This window comes from Chenopodium quinoa, unplaced genomic scaffold (genome assembly GCF_001683475.1).
Source record: "Chenopodium quinoa cultivar QQ74 unplaced genomic scaffold, ASM168347v1, whole genome shotgun sequence".
NCBI classification, from domain to species: domain Eukaryota; kingdom Viridiplantae; phylum Streptophyta; class Magnoliopsida; order Caryophyllales; family Amaranthaceae; genus Chenopodium; species Chenopodium quinoa.
Window position 1 is genome coordinate 1,061,153 of NW_018744633.1, and position 19,233 is coordinate 1,080,385.

The 19,233-nt window shown below is 36.0% G+C and overlaps 1 protein-coding gene across 1 annotated transcript; it reads left to right on the forward strand.

Moving 5' to 3' along the window:
• Positions 1-6,377: 6,377 nt before the first annotated feature.
• On the forward strand, positions 6,378-18,920 carry LOC110701553 (arogenate dehydratase/prephenate dehydratase 2, chloroplastic-like). Its single transcript, XM_021879187.1, has 12 exons — positions 6,378-6,605; positions 6,727-6,819; positions 9,620-9,712; positions 10,475-10,675; positions 10,748-10,828; positions 14,344-14,439; positions 14,517-14,594; positions 14,725-14,814; positions 15,038-15,081; positions 15,209-15,290; positions 15,440-15,512; positions 18,563-18,920. Exons 1-11 carry the CDS (start codon positions 6,378-6,380, stop codon positions 15,497-15,499), a joined length of 1,146 nt encoding a protein of 381 aa, XP_021734879.1. The 3' UTR covers positions 15,500-15,512; positions 18,563-18,920.
• The last annotated feature ends 313 nt before the right edge of the window (positions 18,921-19,233 follow it).

The window sequence follows — 19,233 nt, forward strand, 5'->3', positions numbered from 1 at the left end:
TAAATTGAAATTGTACTATTGAAAGTAAGTAAAGGAGGACCTTCCACCGGGGTCATTTGAGGCCTGGCCCCCGGTAAATTATTGTAATTAATTAGTTAATAAACTTAAATAACCTTATTTTCCTTAAAAAAAAAAAAAAATTTGGGACATTTAGTGATTAGTTTTGAGTGAGAGGTAAAATATTCATATCCCGACCCCTTTAATATTTTCGGCCAAGATCCGCCACCGTAAGTAATGAAAGTGATAACTGAAAAGTAGGCACATATAATTGGAAATGAGCAATAAAAAAAAGTAAGAAAGAAAGACCTGATATGCAACACGAAGCAGAGGAAGTTGGGACGACGGATCAGCCATTGAATGTTCTGGGGTGGATGGAGATGGTGGGTGGGTGGGTGTGTGAATTGGAATTGTTAGGCAGACACACAAAAATGATTTATGACTGTATGAGTCTTACTTATAAAGGTAATCTGCACGGTTGGTTTGTACTTTGTAGCATGTGTAAATTACTAGATTATGACTGTATCAGTCTTCTTCCCATCTGTTTGGGTGTCAGTTGTTGTTGAGGTTTCAACTTTTCCTAAATAATACTCCCTTCGTTTCTGGTTGATAGTCACTTATGTCATTTTTTTAGCATCCAAAATGTTAGTCACATTTGTTTTTTTTTTTTCAAGTACTATTAATATCATTTTTTTACCAAAATTCTCTAACATTTGCAAAAATATTTGTGTAAATTTAATTTTATAATGTAAATTTTACTTTCTCATGTATTTTAATTACTTTCTCTCTATATTTTTTTGCATACTCAATGTAAATTTACCTTTTAAATGTACTTTCTTTAATTCTCCTTGATTCCCGCGATTTTTCTTTAAAAGTGACTATTAATCGGGGACGGAGGGAGTAATGTTCCTTTATGTTATCTGATACTCACTTCGTATTTAAATAAGTGAAATGTTTTGACTTTTTACATTATTTATCTAATATACTGTACTTTGAGTAATATTTGTGATTTTTATATTAGAATAAATTTATTCTTGTTATAATCATCTCAATTAATAATTTATTTTTTTTATACTCCATTGTTATAATTTTTACTTATTGATAATTGAAGATACCCTTAGTAATAATGTTGTATTGGCATATGAGCATATGAGAAACGTTTCACTTAGGGTGTGTTCTATTATCTGGTTTTCACTTATCTTATCTTATCTCTTATTAGAACTTATCTGAACTTTTCATACCTTATCAAAACTTATTTAAATCAAATTTATACTTGGATAACTCTTATTAGAACTTAGAACTTATCTAATTAAAGATGGACATCGTGTTGTGTCGTACCGTCGCGGGCCGTGCTTGGCCGTGCCGGGGTGGGACTCGTGCCGTGCCAAGTTTTGGCACACTCTAGCCCACGGCACGGCACGACCCACGTGCTAATGGTATATTGGCGGGCCTTGCCGTGCCGCGGTCCACCACGATTTTTTTTTTATTTTTAAAAATATATATATTATACAAAATCGATACATACATGTTATAAAAATAACGTGCCGTGCCAATTTTCAATATTTGTGTTCACGGCCCGGCCCACAAGTGGGCCGCCGTGCCGTGCCGGAATCGTGCCGCCCGCGTGCCGGCACGGCCCATGCCCACCTCTATATCTAAGCTTATTATACTTCAAGTAAATGAAAATAAGGTGAATAGAACTTATCTAAACTTAATATACTAATTACACCACTTATTTTTTTAGAAAGTTTCATAAGCATTACACCATATATATTTTAAAAAAACAAAACATATGCGTTTACAGTGCAAATACCCAATATAGCCCTTACTTTTAACACTTGATTTTTTAATGTGTACTTTAAAAAAGTTGGTTAATAAGGTACAATTGTAGTATTTTACAGAAAATTTAGGTAAAATCACTAACATTATGACATTGCTAACATCATCAAACTGTTAATGGTATATTGGTATTAGCAGTTTTTCCATAGGCAACTTATTTACAGTGTGAGTTAGAGTAGTGGTTATCAAGATGATAAACTTGTGCAAAGTATACATTTTTTCAATACAAGTATGTAACGATTCTGGACTCATGGTTATAAGGAGAAAAAAAACAATTATCTAGTGGCATTTTCATAAATAAATTACGGAGTAATAACTTTTTGTTAAATGCGGCTTTCGTAAGTGTAGATTTATTTTCAAAAAAATGTCATGCTGATTGATATTTTTTGTTGATTTAACTACAAATGTTATTCAATAAACGATTTTTGTTTATAAATTTGCAAAATACTTGCCAAAATGAAAATGCTAAAAGTCAATTAGTAATTAAGATAAAAATAATAAATTGATAATTTAAATTCATAACCCTAACCCTGTTCCTAAGCTGTTTAAAATGGAGTCTCTCTGGTATTTTCACCCTGGGTTCAAATTATTTGTGGATAGTGCCTGGTCAAGTCTGCAGGGCAACCTTAGTGACAAGCTCTCTGCTATAACCCCCTCTATCCTCACCTGGACTAAAGACAATGTGCCTAACTTCAGGAAGGTTATAAGACAGACCTTAAAAAGGTTAGAAGGTACCCAGGAAGCCCTTGAAAATGAACCTACCAGCCAATTTCTCCATAATCTTGAGTATGCCCTTTGTTCTGACCTTTCCAGAGCCTATAAAGAGGAACAAGCCTTTTGGGCCATTAGATCTAGAATCACTTGGTTGAATGAGGGAGATAGAAACACCAGTTTTTTCCACAATTCAGTCCTAATTAAGAGAAGAAGAAATAAGATTCAGAATCTTAGGAACAATGTGGGGGAGGATATCCCTGAGCATCAGCTGTCTAATCATATTTCCTCCTTCTTTTCTTCCCTATTTTCAAGCCAGGGGTGTATTATCCCTAATCTTCAAAGCCCTACTCCTCATATCAGCATTGCTATGCCACCCTCTATTGGTGAAATACACTTGGCCATCTTCTCTATGGGGAAATTCAAGGCCCCTGGGCCAGATGGTTTTCACCCCTTCTTCTTTCAGCGGCATTGGGCCACCATCTGGCCTGATCTGCTAGCTTTCTGTCACCAGTGCTTCTCCACCAAGTCCCTCCCTTCAGGAACCAACAACACTTGCATCTCTCTAATTCCCAAAATCCAAAACCCTGAAACCATCAAACAGTTCAAACCCATTAGCCTCTGTAATACCTCCTACAAGATCATAACCAAGATCTTGGTGCAAAGAATCAGGCCCCACCTCAACTCCATCATCTCCCCTAATCAAAGCAGCTTCCTACCTGGTAGAGGTTGTGACAGTAATTATCTAGCTGCTTATGAGATTCTCCATTCCATGAAAAAGAAATCTGGTCAAAAATCTTGGTTCACCATCAAAATTGACTTAGAAAAAGTGTATGATAGACTTGAGTGGGACTTTATTCACTTCTGCCTTACTAGGACTGGTTTTGATAGGGACTCTATTCAGCTGATCATGCATTGCATCTCCAATCCTAGCTTCCATGTTAAGGTTAATGGTGTCAATTCCTCTGACTTCCCTGCTTCGAGAGGCATTAGGCAGGGGGATCCTCTATCCCCCTACATCTTCATAATCTGCATGAACTACCTCTCCTTCCTTATTGAGTCAGCTTGCCAGGAGGGAACCTGGATACCTTTTAGATTTAGGAAGCACAATACCCTTGTCTCTCATCTCATGTTTGCTGATGACCTTTTGCTTTTTGGAGAGGCATCTCCTGGCACCCTTGCTAGCATGCAATCTACTCTATCAAACTTTTGGGATGTGTCTGGCCAGTGCATGAATAATGCTAAGAGTAAATTGTATTTTTCAAAGAATGCCTCCCCTTTCATCAAAGACCTGTTCACCTCCACTCTCTCCATTTCTGCAAGTGATGACCTTGGCATATACCTAGGTTTTCCCCTCACTGATAAAAGGCCAACTCCTTCCCAGCTTAGCCATATCACCAAGAAATTGAATTCCAAACTCAATGCTTGGAAAGCCAAGAATCTATCAAAAGCTGGTAGAGCAGTGCTAATCAAATCTTCCCTGGCTGCAATCCCTGCCTATACCATGCAGACCATTATGCTTCCTAAGAAAATTACATCTACCATTGATCAAATTTGTAGTAGGTTCTTCTGGGGTACTACCACTGAAAAGAGGAAAACCCCTATGTTGGCTTGGTCAAAAATCTATTGTCCTAAGGATTTGGGGGGTTTGGGATTTAGGTTGACTCACATCCAGAATACTGTCCTCATGGCTAAATTGGGTTGGAAAATTCAGAATTCAAACAACTTGGCTGCAACTTTAATCAAAGAAAAATACTGCCATAGGCCTCATCCAACCAAGTTTAGTAATGGCTCTCACATTTGGCAAGACATAGGGAAAGGGTGGGACCTGCTAACCTCCTTTTCTCAGTGGGCTATAGGTAAAGGCAATATTTGTTCCCTTTGGAATGACAATTGGACAGGGCTTGGGAATCTCAGGAGTTTAGTTCAAGGCCCTCTAAATGACCATGATGACTCTCTCACTGTTGATCATATCTTATCTGAGGGTCAGTTCAATCCCTCCCCTCTGGAACCCTTTCTCCCCCCCCCCCAAGTCATTTCTCATATCCACAGTATGATCCCCCCCTGTTTTGGTGAGGATCAGATTTTCTCTGCCTAAGGTAAGGGTGACTTTTTTGATGCAAAAATTGCTTACCTTCATCTTTGGCTTCAGCAAAATAATCACCCCCATCCTAATAAGGATTATCTGTCTAAGGTATGGCAATTGGCCATTCCCCCTCCTGTCAAATTCTTCCTCTGGTTAGGCTTATGGAATAGGTTACCCACTGTAGACCACCTCCATACTAGGCACATTATAACCTCTGAATCTTGCAGCTTTTTCCCTGGTACCCCTGAAACTCTTAGCCATGTACTTAGAGACTGCAATAGAGCTCAGGAAATGTGGAATCTTATCTCCCCCCTACTACAGACCAACACTCCAATGGATATGATTGGATATGTGCAAATTTGGACATTACCACTCCCCATGACCTATTTCAGCTTCCTTGGAACCAAACCTTTGCTTTAATTGCTTGGAGACTTTGGCTTAGAAGGAATGAATGGCTTTTCAATAAAAAATCAACCCCTGTCTCTAATCATATCCATGCTGCCAAGTCTTGGGCCCTTGAGATAGCCTGGCTAGGTCCAAACTCTTCAAACCAGACCCTTGTTGTTACTACCAATCCCCTTTATCAGGTTATGGTGGATTCTAGCCTTTGTATAACAGTTGATGCTTCTTTTAAAAGGCAGGGAAATGCTGCAAGCTTTGCTTGCATTTGTAGAGACCAGCAACAGAACTGGGTTAAAGGTATTGCAGCTAATACATGGGCCTCATCTGCCCTTATGGCTGAAACTATGGCTATTCATGCTGCTGTCCAATGGATTCTGATAGAAGGCTGGGAAGATGTAACCATCATCTCTGACTCTCAGGCAGCAGTCAATGAAATTACAAAACCTAACATTGCTTTTGATGAATTGGGGAACCATTACTCATTTTGTAGGGACCAAATAAGCAGGATATCAAGGGGAAAGCTGTTCAAGGGCCCCAGGGGTCAAGTCAGGGAAGCAGATGTGGTGGCCAAGCAAGCTATGCTCAATCTAACAACCTCAAATAGGCTGGAATGGAACTTCAGCACTCTGCTCAGGATCTGTGTAATTATTAACCCTCCTGGTGTTGGAGTGGAATTATGTAATAGCAGTAGTGTATCTTTTGGCAGTAAACTTCTATCTGATCATAACTTAGAACAATATTTGGGTGCTAGTACACCACTTTTGAATCCACCTTGATAATGGTGGTGATAACTGTATGGTGGCCTATAGTCAGGCCTAAAGTTTGTAAACTTGTTACTATGTTAACCCTTTAATGCAGTTCTTTTCTACCAAAAAAAAAAAATAGTAAGCTAATAATAATAAACTGATAATTTAAGGGCCTATTCACATTTACTGAACTGAGCTGATTGGAGCTGAACTGAAGTGAACTGAACTGAATTGGAACTGAACTGAATTGAGCTGAACTGAATACTTTATGAGAGAGGAAAATTAAGAGCTGAACTGAACTGAACTGATTATAGCTGAACTGAAATGAAATTAAGTAAATGTGAATAGACCCTAAATTGATAATCAAACTAGCTACAAACATAATTAGCTTGAAAGCTTATGTGGCATGACAAACTAATTTAACAATTAACTTGTCATTGGAGTTGTTCAAACACAACGCCTCCGAGTCTCGGTCTCTCGGATGGTCGGACCCTTGGTAATACTCCGTAGCTACACTTGTACACTGGCACAGTGAACTTCTTTTATTCCCTTCATTTCCTCACTCATTCGCAATTGTCGCAAGTTCCATTTCAAAGATGTTAGACGCCGTGTGTTCCAGTTCATCGCAATTCCGCCTTCAAATTACGCCACCCAACCATCGCCACCACAACCACCGCTGCTCCCTCAATTTTCCGAGACGCCGTAATCTCATTGCTTCATCTCTTCCTCCTCCTTCTTCTAATTACATTTCTCAGGCTATTTTGTCCCAGAAGTTTCCTGATGGTTCTCCCTCCTCTGCCAACGACGCTGCTAACCCCTTCCTAGTATGTCTTCTTTTTCAAATTTTCTGGGTTTTTTTAAAATTTTTTTGTGAATTTTTGTGGGTTTTTTTTTTTTCGGTTGTTCTTAATTTTGCTATATTTGATATTGCTGGTTAATTTATAGTTATTTTTACATATTTATGTTGGTATTGCAGAGCCATTGACGTCCAGTGTTGCTTCAAAATCTGATGGGTCCCGTCTTCGTGTTGCCTACCAGGTATTCTGGGTTTTTATTTTTTATTTTTTTTTTGTTTATAATATTTAAATTTTTTTTTATTTTTATTTTGGCATGTTTTGGAACAAGTGAATTAACAATATAATGACAATGAAATCGTTCCTAAGTGTAATTCGGTCGAAGATGTAGTTAGAGGCTTTAATATATTGACAATGTAATGACAATGAAATCGTGCCTTGGTTCATATGTGTTATTTGGTCAAATATGTAGTAAGAGGCTTTAATGAATTAACAATGTAATAACAATGAAATCGTGCCCTGATTCGTAAGTGTTACTTGGTCAAATATGTATTTAGACGCTTAAACGCATAGAGCATTGTTGTTATTAGTAGAGAATGGTAATGATCATGGACTGTAAAAGAACATACTTAGCTACTAGTGAGAGTAGTGACAAATTGACAGTACAATTCCTTTCGATCAATGATTTGGATAATAAATTATTTTCTTTCATATTTTTGTATTTATATGTTACATTATCACATGATGAATATACATGGGGTTGATTTTTTCTTTTCTCTCTTCAAAAAGAAGTCATTGACTGCGTTTTTTTTTCCCCTGAGATATTGGTGATGATTTGATGTTTTTGAGAGGTTGCTTATGATTCAATTGTGTTTTTGAGAAGTTGGTGATGATTTTATTGTATTTTGGAGAACTTTGATGATGAATTTATGTGGGAGAATGTTGGTATCTTTGTATATACTGGCACTTTATTGATTAGAGTTTTATAGGCTGGAAACTAAACACTTCTTAAAGGTGGAAGCTGCCCTTGTTAAAGAGTTGCTTGTTTAGTGTGTATGTTTTTCATGTTTTTATTAACTTTATCTATTCCCGTTAGTGTGGCATGAAGTTGGGGAATATGGAGAAATTGGAGAGAGATTTGGTGGTGTGGAAAATGGACCCAAAGAGTTTTCATTGGGTAATGTAGGAAGAAGTTTGTCATCACTAGTAAGATACGGATTGGGAGCATCAAAATGTGATGCTAAGTGGTTAGGCTGATGGACCCAAAAGCTCTCTTGTGCTTTTAAAAGTGTAATTTGGAAGTCTATTATAGCTTATTTGCAAAATAAAAATTAGTTTGTTGTGGGTTTTAAGGTGAATGCTGGGTCTTGGATGGTGGTTAAACTTTTAAGGATTGATTTTCAAATCATATAATTAGTTGCATAGGATGTTTTTGTGGATTTTTCTTTGGGATGCTTATAAATTGCTTGTCTTCCCATATCCTTTTCTGCACTTCTTAAGGCTTAATTGTGAATGCCCTGATTGGATTTCCATATTGGAAGTGTACTTAAAGATGTTGATTTGGTATTTTGGTTTTAGGACAAGACATGTGCTAAAAGTACCACTTTCTTACTTGAAGTGAGTTGTGAAAATATCTACTTCTAAATTTTATAGGAAATTGGCTGCCAAAACACTCCTCCAAAAGCATTTTATATGCAAGTATATATTTTGTATTAGAAAGCTTCTTTGCGCCAAGCTTTTGGAACGGTTTTGAGGTTGTATCTTTGGTGTCAACTCATTTGTCACGTATCTAAGATTGCCGCTGTTAATCAGGTTTCTGATGTAATTTAACTTTTTAGGACCCATAGTTAGACTTGAGCTATTCAGCTCCATGCATCAATATAATGGACTTCATGGCCAATTGATTACAGGCTATGTTACTCGGACTCTTCATTTCACCTCACTTACCCGTGTCGGACCCTCGACACTCGCACATGAGTGGGACACTTGGACACTATATTTTAGTTAAAAATCATTGAATTTGTTTAAAAAAATAGCCGGGTCGAACACTTGGACACGTATCCATGTCGGACATGGGTACCCGAGTCCAAGTAACATAGATTATAAAGCTCCTCAAACACCTTTATTTACTCGGGGTATCAAAATCAATACCCACTGTTCATTAATAAATGATCACATTTTATCAACTAGGAAACTAATTTAAATTGATATACCACCTGAACAAACAGCTCCTACGTAGATTGGATTACTCATGTAGTCATTTTAATCCATTTCTTCAAAGTCAACATTACTAATTTACTATGCAAGAAAAGCCATGCCCAAAGCTCTTAATTCTAATTCAACATGTAATAATGGGTAAGTTGAATGCTCTTGCATCAGTGGAGATTTTGTATTTAGCCATGTGTTAAACGTCTGTACTGGTTTATCACTGTATTTGAATGCCATGAAGCTGGATATTGGAGGACTGGTTGAAGATGGCATTTAAGTAGACACACTGCTTGACTTTTACCTCTTTCAATTGTGCAATGATGAAATAACCGGGTGCACAAAGCCAAACTTTAGGGCTTGTTTAGCATTGTTTTTTGCTTTCAGTTTTTAGTTTTTTTGAAAACAAAAAACCAAAAGGAAACAAGAAAAAGGTGTTTCCACTTTTCTGTTGTCAGTTTTCAATATTATCATGATTTTTAATGGGTTTGTCTAATTTTTGTTCTATTATATGACATATCATATGAGTTTGAAAACCAAAAAACAGAAAACCACAACGATGCCAAACGAACCCTAATAAATAGGTGTTTTTTTTTTTTTTTTTTTTTTTTTTTTTTTTTTTTTTTTCTCCTGATGATGTAATGATGTAATTTTTTAAATATTTATAATCTTCTACTTGTTGCTTCAAAAAAATTAAAAAATTCCACTTGAGTTTATCAATGCATAGCTTTTATATGAGTTTTTGGATAATTTCTTGTTTATTACTTTTGTCTCTGTACATAATATGTCATAGCAAGAAATTACATTTGTACTGATTTGGTGGGCTTCTGCAACTGTAGGGGGTTAATGGTGCATATAGTGAGCTGGCTGCGGAGACTGCTTATCCAAATTGTGAAGCAGTTCCTTGTGATCAATTTGACACAGCTTTTGAAGTGAGTCTTTTGCCTCATTGATTCTGAAATAATTACATGCTATATTGCTTTGTTATTGAAAATGAACCAGGGTTTATGTTACTACGAAGTACATTCATGCTGTTTTATTTAAATATAAAGAGGGAATTCTTAGTTGTATGTACTTTGAATATATGCATCTGTGTCTCCACAAATCCTTCGCTTTATGTTGAAGTGCTCATTATATGCATGGGAAATACTCTTGTACATCACAAAGAACCTCCAAGTAGGATGCCAATGCTGTTTGAATATATTAACTCACCATTGGAATCTATCAATAGGGACTATTGTTGGTGAGATGAGTAAAGTGGGTTTAGTCTTAGCTAGGGTCATACAGTAATAAAGTATAGAACACCTAGATTTGTCCTAGTTTGGTGCTTTCATGTTTTACTTTTCTCTTTGATGTCCTTGCTGCTTCAAGTATGATATGCCTTGAAATTAGAAAGGTTAGGGGTTGAGTAGATAGACTGATTTTCAAGAGTGCCATGTTCTATCCTCTGTTCCTAAATTGGGATTCAATAGTTGGCAATTATTTATTTATTTATTTATTTTTGTCAAGGTTAAATTTTACGGTTTTTGATGAAAGAATAGAAAATCATGATTTGTTTGTTATTACTGTTCCCTTACACTTCAACGAGTTCAACTTGTGCTGTGCTGTTACTAATTGGATTTAAGGCATAACTTTATAGTGTTTATGGGTTCAACAAACTGTCTTTTTTTAATGATTTGCATCCTTTGCTGCAGGCTCTTGAGCGCTGGCTTGTTGATCGAGCAGTTTTACCTATTGAGAATTCTCTTGGGGGTAGCATCCACAGAAATTATGATCTTTTGTTGAGGCACAGGTTGCATATAGTGGGAGAGGTGAAGCTTCCAATTCGGCATTGCTTGTTGGCGAACCCTGGTGTCAAGATTGACGAATTGAAAAGGGTGTTAAGCCATCCCCAGGTATTTCCCAATACAAATGTGAGGTATCTTAGTTTATGATATGTGGCTGAATTTTAAAAGAAATTTATGTAGGCTCTTGCTCAGTGTGAGCACACATTAGCTAAGTTTGGAGTGACCAGAGAAGCTGTGGATGATACTGCTGGTGCAGCAAAGGTGAAATTCTTTCTTTCTCTAGATGACCCTTTAAAGAGTATTATAAGGATAAAATATTTAATTGACCTTCATTAATGTATACACTTTGGTGTATTTTGCTTATAGATGTTTTTTTTTTCCTACAATATGGAGTCACATGATATATACTTCCTCTGTTACACATTATGTGCAACAAACCTTGTTGCACGTTTCCCAAGACAAAATTTGTTAAAAGGCGATTAACAAAGTAAAGGGTTTGTGATTAAGGGTAGGAGAGAGAAAGGGGGAAAATTAATCAACAGGGTTTGTGATTAAGGGTAGGAAAGAGAAAGGGGGAAAATTAATCAACCACCACCACCACACCTACCAGCAGCAACATCCACCACGCCTACCACCCACCACCCACCAGCAGCAACATCCACCACCACCCACATCTACCCACGCCCCGAAACCACCACCACCACCTCATCCCGTCTCATCACCATAACCACCCAAAACCCACTCTAGACAACTCGCATCAACACTGCAACTCGTAACCCAGTCACCACCGCCAAGATTCGAAACCCCAACCCACCCAAGTTGCAGCCACAACCAAGATCTGAAACCCCTCCAAAACCACCGAAAACCAACCTTTACCAATTCTTAGCCACAATAAAACCTGATTAATTTTGAGGGTTTTAATTTTGAGGATGATTGGCGGCTATTAAAAGGGGAAAAAGAGTCGGCGACGACTTTGACGAGGGAAAATAGGGCTAGTGACTCGATTGATGGTGGTTTCCTTATAAGAATAAAGAAAGAGAAACGGCTTTTGGTTCGGTATGGCTGGTCGGAAATTTTCCAGGAATTTCAGGGCGGCAGCTATGGAGTGGGAGTTCGAGGTTATGGGTGGCCGGCTGAGTGGGGCATTTCGGCCTGGATGTGGGCTGGGGTCGTGGCAGTGAGAGAAGAGAGTGAAAAGTAGTTGTGGTTGTGGTGGTGGTTGTGGTGGAGGTGAGAGAATACTTGGTGATGATGGCGGTGGATAGGTTTTGAGGGAGGAGAGAGATTAAGATTAGGGATTTAATCATAAATGAATTAATTTAGTTTAATATAATAATAACATATAATCTTATTAATTGAATGTGTGTTATTGAACTTAAGTAAGAGCACATGGGTCATTTTACACAAAAATATTTACTATAAATGGAATTTTTTACTTTGTTGCACATAATGTGTAACTTCCGTTTTGAAAATTGTTGCACATAATGCGTAACAGAGGAAGTATATGCAAATGGCTATGATGTAAGCAAACTTGGACAAAGGGATTAATTTTCTCTTGTTTAAATATATAATGAAAATGTTAAGTTTTGGATTGTTATTGTGGAAATTGAAGATGTAAGCAAACATCAGTATTTTAGATTCCCTTAGTTTTCCATAGGTGTTCCATTGGTTTTGCAAGGTATACTATGTGAATCGAAATGCTCCAAATAACTATACGATTTCCACGCCATTCAACAAATTTATATTTCCATTGTTTTCTCTTTAAATAAAAAAAATGGAAAAATCAAGGATTGCATAAATGTCACACTTGTAGTAAGTTTTTTAAAGCAGTATCAAGTTCTAAGAGTGTAACTAGGCGCATAGCTCCTATATGTTTTGTAAACATATAGGAGGGTAAAATTGTAAATTTGACAAGTTTTTGAAAAAGGTTCACTCTACAATGGTACATTATAATGTATCATTATGTACCATTATGCATGTATAATATACTATTAAAATATAAATTATCTGAATAGTACTTTTTGTGTACTATTATGCATGTAGTGGTACTTTTTACCATCATATACGTTGAATATTTTCCCCTAAAATATTTATCACCTATTATACATATAATGCTACATTTTTCATCCTATATATTTGCTTAACCTATAGGAGCTATGCGCTAAGGGTTAATCAAGTTCTAAACACACTATTTGAATTCATCTAATTTTTCCCCTTAGTCAACCCTTGTATATTAAAGCTTCAATTTAATGCTATGGATTAGGGAAAACAAGATAGAAGTAGTGGTAGTTTCGAGCTTTAAGTAATTGTGAGAAAATAAGACTTCACAATGAAATTGAAATTAATCAATCATTTGATCACTCTTCTGGAATATGTTATGAAATTAAGGCAGATTGATTGATAAATAATGTGTTAATTTGTGCAAAACTAGCAATATATATAGAACAGAAACATGATAAAATAAAGGCAAAATTGGTCTAATTGAATTATTTCTGAAGTGCACCCAACACCACAAACTAATGACTTGGCTGCAAAGCGTACCTTTAGTGAGTTTTCCAGCCACCATTCTCGCCAGAGCCACATAGAGTAAATTTTATTTTTTGATTTGCGTGCTGAAAATTTTCTCGTTAAGTTTCGAGGGTCATTTTGGCTCTTAAGGGTCCAAATTGAACTCGGAATAAGCAAAAAACTAATGTAAATAACTCGTTTTGCGTATAATAAAAATATCTTGATTTGTGTGTCATTGTTTTTATAGCCGAATTGAGTCATTTACGCTATTGTTTTTGCTTATTCTGAGGTCAATTTGGTCCTTTAACTTAAAACCCAAAATGACCCCTGAAACCTTAATAGGACATTTTTCGACACGCAAATCAAAAATTAAAAATTTAATTCACCGGGCGAGAATAGTAGCCAGAAAACTCACTAAAGGTACGCTTTGCACCCAAGTCATTAGTTTGTTGTGTTTTTGCTACTTCAAAGTACTTGGGTGCACCCTAGCCATAGTTCAGAGTGTTAGGCCAATTTTGCCTAAAATAAATGTAAAGAAGATGAACAACATATATATGTGGTTTATTCGACATGACCTACTCAATAGGGTAAGGGATGATACCATCTTATTAAATTTAATGGATTTAATAAATTTTCAGAAAATTATAGAAGAAATAATATGCTCTCTCCCTCTCAAAGACCTCTCTAATAACTTGAGTTACATGACATCTTGGCTAAAATTCACTTCACTTATGGCTTCACACACTCATCCAATGGTCATGGGCTTCTGGGTTCATTAGCACAATTTTAGTTCAATGGATTTACAACCTTTTTTAATGTTGTATTTAGGGGTAAGTGTTAATGAGTTAAAGGATTGTCTACCTAGCAAGTTGAAACTTCTTTTTGTTATGCTTTTCTTCAGTAGTCTGCTAATTGAATCAGAGTTTACTTTTTGAGCATTAAGTTTCAAATAAATACTTCCTTCGTTCTTTTTTAATCACAACATGTAGAATTTTACACTTTTCACATACACAGACATACTCCTTTTGATTGTCTCTTATGATTATACGTTGGAAAAAATACTATTGTGGGATTTTGTTAGATTTGTCTCGAAGTATACTTTTAAAATATTAACTTTTTATAATTTTTACTAGAATACAATTCAAGATATTAAAGTCATAAAATGTGCATTGGCGAGCATGAAATCCAAAACGTTGCGATTAAATAAGAACGGAAGAAGTACATAACAAGGTGTAACCTCTTTAATTTTTGCTTATCTCTACTTATAGTTTGTTGCATTCAACAAACTTAAAGATGCAGGTGCAGTTGCAAGTGCTGCTGCTGCAAGGATCTACGGCTTAAATGTACTTGCTGAAGATATACAGGTTTGTAACAACTTCTAGTTGAGCCAACTTTGCGGGATTCTTATGAATGTCTTGGATGACCAATGTTCCTTTTGTAGGATGATTCTGATAATGTCACTAGATTTCTAATGTTAGCAAGGGAACCCATAATTCCAGGAAGTGATAGGCCCTTTAAGGTAAGCCCTTCTTTGAAAGTTAAGTTTTAACATTGATCAACTTTGATCAAACTTTCATAATTACCTTCCTGCTCTTTTCTGTTGAATATGCTGAGTAATTAGCTAATGGAAGTATTATTTTCAACTGTAGACAAGCATTGTTTTCTCGCACACAGAGGGTCCTGGTGCACTTTTTAAGGCTCTAGCTGTTTTTGCTCTGAGGCACATTAATCTGACAAAGGTATCTTTATTTTTGTAAAGATTAATGTTTCTTTTAATTATCTAGGATAGATAATTGATTGTCTTTTTTTTTTTTTTTTAAATAAAAAATTTCTTTCAGCATGGTTGTGAACACGGTGTGACAGTACGCAGAATGCTCTAGGGTTAATCACTTTTATGATGTTAGCTTGGTAATTAATGCTCCGTAACATTTTCTTTTTTTTTTGTTGGCTTTCTTGTGCCAGATTGAGAGTCGGCCACTGCGAAATAGCAACAATGGTTCTTCGAAGTATATTTTGCAACGTTTTTTTTTTTTTTTTTTTTTTTTTTTTTTTCCATTTTCTCTTCTGCGTTTTAAGTGGAATGACTCGGACATGGATGTGATATAATTGTTGTTTTAACTGTAATTTTACCAGGTGTTTTGACTATCTTTTTTACTTGGATTTTGAAGCATCTATGGCTGATCCCAATGCGCAAAATGCCCTTAGGCATCTTGGGGTAATGTCTCTTATATCTTTCACCTAAACGTGGCCATAATTATTTATTATTATTGTTATTGTTATTGTTATTGTTATTGTTATTGTTATTGTTACTTTAATATATATACATATTAATTTCCAGTATGTAACCATCATCTCTCATGGCAGGAATTTGCTACTCTTTTGCGAGTTCTAGGAAGTTATCCAGCAGACACGAGTAGGAGGTGATTATTGAGTTCTGGTAGGGATTCATCATTGGGGCAAGCATTGATGCTTAAATTACTCTTTTTTTTGAAATTCTATTCTTGTTCTTGGCCCATATACTGCAATATTTATATATCACAACATGCATCATGAGATCAGCTTCGAAAAAATTGCTGGAAAATAAGGAGTGCAACTAGGAATTTGGCATTTTGAATTACTGGTGCGTCGTGTATGAAATCTTGATTTACAAATCTTGAATTATAGCTATGCATTTGGATGTTATTGTTGGAAACATTCCTAATGAACAGCTAGTTAGATTAGGCTGTGTACATCTCAACCTCTTAGAACTCCTCATATCCTTTACGAGTTGGGTGAGTAACACAATGTGGTAGTCTTTTACTGGCATCTTGGGGCTTCATTAAAATGGGTATATATAAATCTACAATGCCTTGGTAGTTTATCACTTAGATCACTTACCATGAACAATAATAAAGTGATGCTAATTGGATCCTGGAGTGGTGTGCTGTGAGTTTTTGTACTCAGCTTTGACTGGTGTTGGTGCCATGGTAGAAGCCAATAACATAGCTGATAGGATAAGGAAAGAAAAAAAATGCAATCATTTGAATGAAACTACTATGATGCACATGGAAAATAGTTCCTCTAATATGGGAAGTAGAGATCAAAATATGTAAAAGAGGTTGATTGAGTGGGGCTAGTCCCCTTTTTTGTTAACAGTTTAGCATGGTGGGGAAGGAGGTTTGTAGAATTTAGATGTTTAAGGAGAATTAATATGAATGTTAAATGCTTGGTGAATTTACTATATGAGTGAGGCTTTTTTCCATTTTTTTTTTGGAAGGGGGGTTGGGTGGGTGGATTAAGTTCTGATTGTATTAAAAAATTGGAGAGGATCAAGATCCAAGAAACATATTATCAAGCCTATTGGAATAAGCGTCTTGTAGTATGGAGTACTGACTGCGATGTTCAATTTGCTTATCTGGAGCTGCTGTATACTCCCTCTGTTCTGCATTTCATTTCATAATATAAGGATAGGATATAGGTATGGTATAGGATGTGGTAGGTGTTTTCTAGAAGATAAGAAATGGTTATTATAGTAGGATTAGAAAAATTGAAGTCAGATAGAAATCATAGAATGATAGAAGGAAAGAAATAAGAGAAAGTAGAGGTTGGAGAGAGAAAAAGTGTTGATGTGATCTGCGATTGTGAGTATTTAAATCAAAAAGAGGTGAAACATGAATCAGGTTATTGTGATACCAACTTTGTGGGATGTGTGTTGTTTCTGAAGGACAGTGGCTGAGTTATTTTGCCTCCTTGTGCGGTTGTATCACTTGTATGATACCCTGATTTCATTTTCCAATTCTGCCGAAATCTTTGGGGAGTGGGGATTGGTTCCTAGTTTCAACCTGTGATGTATGATGCTGTAGTGGTGATTCTTGGTGGAAGCATTATGGATCTAACATTATTGTATAGATTTTAGGATTGCATTGTTTGAGCTCCTTTGTGATATATTATTTGTGTTAATGGGTCAAAGTTCTTGTTTTAAAGATTTATTATTAAAACTGAGAAGTTACATCATGGATGTCTTGTGACTTTTTAACGAGGCTTAACATCTAGGTCTTTGGGGGGTGGGGATTGGTTCCTAGTTTCAACCTGTGATGTATGATGCTGTAGTGGTGATTCTTGGTGGAAGCATTATGGATCTAACATTATTGTATAGATTTTAGGATTGCATTGTTTGAGTTTCTTTGTGATATATTATTTGTGTTAATGGGTCAAAGTTCTTGTTTTAAAGATTTATTATTAAAATTGAGAAGTTACATCATGGATGTCTTGTGACTTTTTAACGAGGCTTAACATCTAGGTTGAGTCAATATACAGCAATAATGGGCTTTGTGTCAAGTTTCCGCAAACCTAGTCGTATCAATGATTTGATAAGTCTTCTCGGTAACCATCATTGTGATTTTTAAGAAATTCTATTTGATCCATCTGATACTAATTTCGACCTCTATATCTTTTCTTAGATGCTTGATTTCTAGCTCTTCACTACATCCTTGATGGTGATGTTGAGCTACAAGAGGTAACATGTAAAGTGAAGTTAGGCTTTTAAGTTTGTCTAGAATTATCAACGATTTATCTTTCTAATACACACCATTCATTTTTAGAATTTGTTGGTGTAGGATTGGTAGGCTAACCTTTGATTACAGACTACCAACCTCGACGAACACCAATTTCTTAAAGTCGTTGAGTGGGTTTGAGGCAATGATCAGTGAGTATGCAGAAGGAGAAATAAGTAGAAGAGCTGGATCTTTGCAATTTATTACATATGATGTTCATCTAAGAAACCTGTAGTGACTTTAATTATCACAAGGATTCAAATGGGTTCATGTTTCTACACTTGGCATGTCTTGACTCATCTAAACAGCCTCTGTAAGTCCTGCTCATAAAATGGAATTGTGATTGGAAATGGGAGTGGTGCATATCACAAGTGGATCTAAGATTCGGTGTAAAGGTCTGATGTAATTACTCCTCTTGGTTGTGATGCTCGAGTAGTCTTTCAAATGGATCCTTTAAAGAGAGCAGAGTAAGGTTATTCTGAAAAGCCCTATGAATATGATTCCGTTAAGGAAACAACTCTAACCGAGGGCCATTTTCCTATTTGCTTTTCACTCATCTTTTTAACAATACAGAGATATAAATCTATTTAGATGTGGTATGTGGCTTTTATGGCCTATACTTGTGCGTCCATGGTGGCTTACATTTTGTTCTTCATTACTTGTTATGTATATGAGACTCAAATAGGCAATCTATATTTCTGTTCCAGATCAAGGCTTGAAATTGCCTTGCTTTCAGCGCGTTTTCTCTGATATTAATTTTGGATTCAACCAATGGTCCTAATGGAATTGATGTCTCTATGCAATCAGAAATCTAGAACTTGGATGTTGTGAGTGTAGGAAAATTATAAAAGAATGATGCTCTAATTGATTTTGTAAATATGCAAAACTCTGGATGTCTGAATTTTTTTTAAGAGATTTACAACTGACTAATTTCTTACTGTCCTCTTTGATGCAGGTCTTTTCAAGCTTTCTCAATGCCATGACAATGATTGCCATTGTTGCAATTTTGACTTCCCTGCAAAGGGACATGATCCTCTTCATATCTTAAAAGAAATGGAGAATCCATTTCTCTAAATGACGGTCGGATGAGGAAATAGGGCTTTTTTTAAATAATCTTAAGATCGGAAGTTGAGGAAGGTGGGGGTATATAATATGCTGCGTGCTGGAGTTCATTAAATACACGCCTTTAGTCTGGACGTTAAACAATACAGTATGAATATGCAATTTATTTCACATTTTGTGGTGGCTTCACTGGTTTTGAGATTTCTAGTGTCCATGATTTCCAATTGGTTATATACATGTTTTTTAACTTAGGTGCAGATGCCCAAGTAAAACTTTGTGATTAGCAATTATTCAATATCCCGGAGAAGGTTTATTAACCTATCACAATACCAAACAAGTACATTTTTGTACAAAAAAAAAGTCAAATAATATTGGTACAAAATAAGTAATTTTAGTCCAAAAATGTGCCTGTTTGGTACTATGAGTCTGTGATAGGTTGATTATAACGCCTTGCCCCTCTCTCAAATCTCAATATCCTTGCCTTGGCAAGTTCTAATACTACCTCCGTTAATTATTATGTGCAACAAAGGAATATTTTATGTCTCACAAATAATATCCCTTTGT

Excerpts from the sequence above, each read along its gene's own strand:
- LOC110701553 (XM_021879187.1), top strand. The coding sequence starts at position 6,378 with ATGTTAGACGCCGTGTGTTCCAGTTCATCGCAATTCCGCCTTCAAATT. Across the intron at positions 14,595-14,724 it reads GAAGTGATAGGCCCTTTAAG|ACAAGCATTGTTTTCTCGCA; the intron begins GTAAGCCCTTCT and ends TTTCAACTGTAG. Across the intron at positions 15,291-15,439 it reads ATGCCCTTAGGCATCTTGGG|GAATTTGCTACTCTTTTGCG; the intron begins GTAATGTCTCTT and ends CTCTCATGGCAG.